Source organism: Myotis brandtii, unplaced genomic scaffold (genome assembly GCF_000412655.1).
Source record: "Myotis brandtii unplaced genomic scaffold, ASM41265v1 scaffold604, whole genome shotgun sequence".
NCBI classification, from domain to species: Eukaryota; Metazoa; Chordata; class Mammalia; order Chiroptera; family Vespertilionidae; genus Myotis; species Myotis brandtii.
Genome location: NW_005370286.1, coordinates 1,837,449 through 1,841,205, shown reverse-complemented (window position 1 = coordinate 1,841,205; position 3,757 = coordinate 1,837,449). Strand labels below are relative to the sequence as shown.

Sequence of the window (3,757 nt, the reverse complement as noted above, 5' to 3'; positions counted from 1 at the left end):
TTGGGGAGCGCCCCGCCCCCAGCCTGGGGGTGGGCGTTGGGGGCGCTTTGAGGATCGGTAAGGGCCCTGGGCTAGGCGCACACCCCCAAGAAAGGGCCTTAGAGTCCACGATGGGGGCGGCCTCTCTCTGCCCAGCCTGCGGCTTCCAGTCCGCATTACAGTGGCGGTTCCTGACTGCCCACCCCACCCCGCCCGCCACACACGCCCCGCACAGCCCTGGACTCCTTGCCCGGCATCTATCTGCCTCTCTGCCTGGACAGGCCTCCTCCTCTGTTCCCACCCTGCCTGCCCACACCTGGAACCCGCTGGGGCATGAGACAGTGGTCACCTGAGGCGCTGGTGGGGCTGTTACAGGGAGAGTGTTTGGGGGTGGTGATGGTTTTCTCATGGAGGTCCTTCTCATCTCTTGTTAGACCTATTCCTGAGCAGTTGCTATTTCTGATACTGTTTAAGGAATCTTTCAAAAAAAGCATTTTCTAATTTTTTGTCACTGATATATAGAAATGTAATTGATTTCTGAATACCTTAAGTCCACCAGCTTGCTGAGCTCTTTTTAAAAATATGTTTATATTGATTTTAGAGAGAAAGGGAGAGATAGAAACATAGATGTTACATCAATCGGCTGCCTCCTGCACTCCCCCTGCTGAAGATGGAGCCCACAACCCAGGCATGTGCCCTAACTGGGAACTGAACCGGAGACCTCTTGGTTCATGAGGTCTACACTCAACCACTGAGCCACCCTGAACTCCCTTTTCAATCTTCATAATTTACCTGTAGATTCTCTTGGGTTTTCTATTCACAAGAGACGGTTTGCCTGTGAATAATGCGTGCTTGACCTTCTCTTGTCCAGGCCTCTCCTCTTCTTCCTTTCCCCTGCCCCACAGCGTGGCTAAGTCCTCTAGCACCATGATTTACAGAACTCATGGCAAAGGGCCTTTTGTCTCCATCTCCCACTCATCCTCCTGACTCTCCCCTCTTGTCAGGGATGCCCGCTTTCCAGGTGGCCCAGCCCTGTGTACACCACTGCTACTCTGTCCTCCCAGCTAGCATTCACCACGTCCTCTTCTGTAGGTCTTGTTACTTCTTGCATCTTTAGGAGGGTTGCCAGTTAAAACACAGGATGCCCAGTTAAATTTGAATTTCAAATAGACAACAAATAACTTTTTAGAATCAGTATGTCCTATATTGCATGGGATGTACTTATACTAAAGGTGGAAGAGGAGGAGGAAGAGGAGGAGGAGGAGGAGGAGAGGAAGGAGAAGGAGAAGGAGAATCCTTTTTGTCTGAAATTCAGATTTAACCGGTGTCCTGTATTTGCTAAGTCTGGCCACCCTACCCTCAGGCTTCTATCGGAGATTGTTTCTGTTGATTGGAGTCACTGCCTTTAGACTGTCCTCTAGCAGGTGAGCCAGTGGAAGACTCTGTTGCCCTTGTGTGTCTGGGCAGTCACTGGTCTGAGGTGCCATCCCCTGCACGGCTGTGGGGCCCAGAGGGAGCCCAGGGGCCGGGAAGGGAGTTTGGCCTGGCCACTCACGGCCCACCCCAGCTCTGGTATGAGGAGCATTGGGGCCAGTCCTCTCTGAACCCTCTCTGTCCAGGGCCTGCTGGGTGGACATCTGCTAGGTGGCCAGTGTGCAGTGACCCTGTGTCTGCCTCTGGACAGGACAAGGACCACCATCCACCATGGTGAAGCTGGGCTTCAGCTTCGGGAAGTTCGGCAGAGACCTCGGGTACCAGGATGGAGTTACCATGGACAGCGTCCCTCTGATCAGCCCCCTGGATGTCAGCCAGCTCCAGCCACCATTCTCTGACCAGGTGAGTGGCCTGGGCCAGTCGGGGATCCTTATCAGCCTGCACTGGGAAGGTGCAGGAGGGCAGGCTGAGGAAGGGCCAGCTGGGTAGGAACCCAGGGCCACATGCAATCAGCTCCCTCATCCCCCAGAGCCACCCTGTCCTCATCTGTAAACGGGGTAACCTGGCCACAGGTGACTGAAGATTCACGCACCGTTTAGAAGACAGCACCCAGCCCGTGGTGCTGCCCAGCAGGGACTCAGCAAGCAAAATTCCCACCCTGTCCTGCTGGGCACACTGTGTCTTGGATCAAGCCAGAGATGGGGTCCTGGGGACAGTGGCTGGTGGAGAGGGAGGTTTCAGTGGGAATCTGTGAGAAGCAGAGCTCAGCATAGCCCTGCCTGATCCCATGTGAACTCCGGAGTATGAGTGACACCAAGAGTTGTCCTAACTGGGGGCAAGGTGGCCATCTGTACCCATATCTGTCAGCTATTGGCTGGGGACCATGAGGACAGCCCCCCCCCCCCCAGGCATTGGCTGAGGGCAGTTCTCCAGCGATCTGGGCTTCCATTGCATCTACTTCGGTTCTGGACCCAGTTCTCAGTGGACACCTTGGGAAGGCCCAGTCCTTGCTCCTAGGAACACACAGAGCACGGGACCGCACCTGCCTGTGCCCTCTATGGAAGGGCCCTCAGTCCTCTGGGACCCAGAAGAGGAATCAGGGTGACTCCCTGGAAGGGGAGGCAAGCTGTGGGGCCACTGAAGGGGAAGCGCCTGGTGGGAAGAGGTGGGACCTTCAGAGCTGAAGGCAGCCAGCAGACAGGGAGGCTCCGTCCATGGTCTGGCCAGGCCTCATGGCTGCCATGGACCCAGCAGACTTGCAGCACCCACTTTCCCCTGGCCTCAGCTTGTAGTCACTGGAGCCCAGGCACTGGACAGTCCTGGCAGACGATCAGGACCCACACCACTGCTGGGCCGCTGAGCCCCTGCCCCATCCCTTCCCAGCCCTCCCAGCTCAGGGTCCTCCTGGGTCATCTCTTCGCACAGGTGGTCATCAAGACACAGACGGAATATGGACTGCCCTCCACAGAACAGCTGAAGAAGTTCCCAGACATAGAGGCCCAGAAGCTGGCCTCCACCAACCCAGAGGAAGGACGCGGGGTAACCGAACCCTTGCCACCCAGTGCTTCTGGGGGGGCCAGTCCCGTGGAGAGTCAGATTAGGATCAAGGTGCTGAGGCAGCCACAGGCCCTGAGCACCCAGGGCTGGGCCAGGTGGGCTGGGCCCCCTTTCTCAGGCTGCCGCTGTCAGGGAAGTTGGACAAGGAAGCGCCCATTCAGAGGCACGGTGGGGTGGGAACGAAGGCTGGGTGCTTAGGGGTGGGGGTGCTGAGGGACTTGGGGCTGAGCAAAGCCAGGCTGACCTGTGGCCAGTGGGACCCAGAGCCTCCCTCCGGCTGCACAGCGGGTGACAGCCACTGTGGGCAATGCGTGCCGCCGCCTTCCTAGCAGGTCATTCGTCTCCTCCTTAGTGACTCGTTGGTTTCCTTTCTTTTTAAAAAAATTTTTTTAATTGAATTTAGAGAGGAAGGAAGAAGGAGAGAGAGAGATAGAAGTATCAATGAGAGAATCATTGATCGGCTGCCTCCTGCAAACCACACACTGGGGATCGAGCCTGCACCCTGGGCATGTGCCCCCACCAGGAATCAAACCGTGACCTCCTGGCTCATAGGTTGACGTTCAACCACTGAGCCACGCCGGCCGGGCTTGTTGGTTTTATACATACTGTAGAAAGTCGCTTTTCCTGCTAGGGCCTCTGGCAAATATTTTCTCCCACCCTTTTCTTTAGCATTATTAATTTTACAAATAATGATTTCTCTCCTTTTCCCTGTACTATTTCTGAAGCCTTTCATGTTTCCATAGTAAAACCTGCCCCTTTCCCCTATTGTTTCTGAGAAGGAAAGCCC

General features: G+C 55.7%; 1 protein-coding gene across 1 annotated transcript in view; it reads left to right on the top strand.

Annotated features, from left to right (window-relative positions):
- The window catches only part of CALY (calcyon neuron-specific vesicular protein), a 7,931-nt gene that overhangs the window by 2,242 nt on the left and 1,932 nt on the right, over positions 1-3,757 (top strand). The window contains exons 2-3 of the mRNA XM_005879698.2: positions 1,664-1,815; positions 2,839-2,952. Of these exons, the coding sequence (XP_005879760.1) occupies positions 1,684-1,815; positions 2,839-2,952 (246 nt within the window). The 5' untranslated portion in view covers positions 1,664-1,683. The remainder of the gene's footprint in view (positions 1-1,663; positions 1,816-2,838; positions 2,953-3,757) is intronic.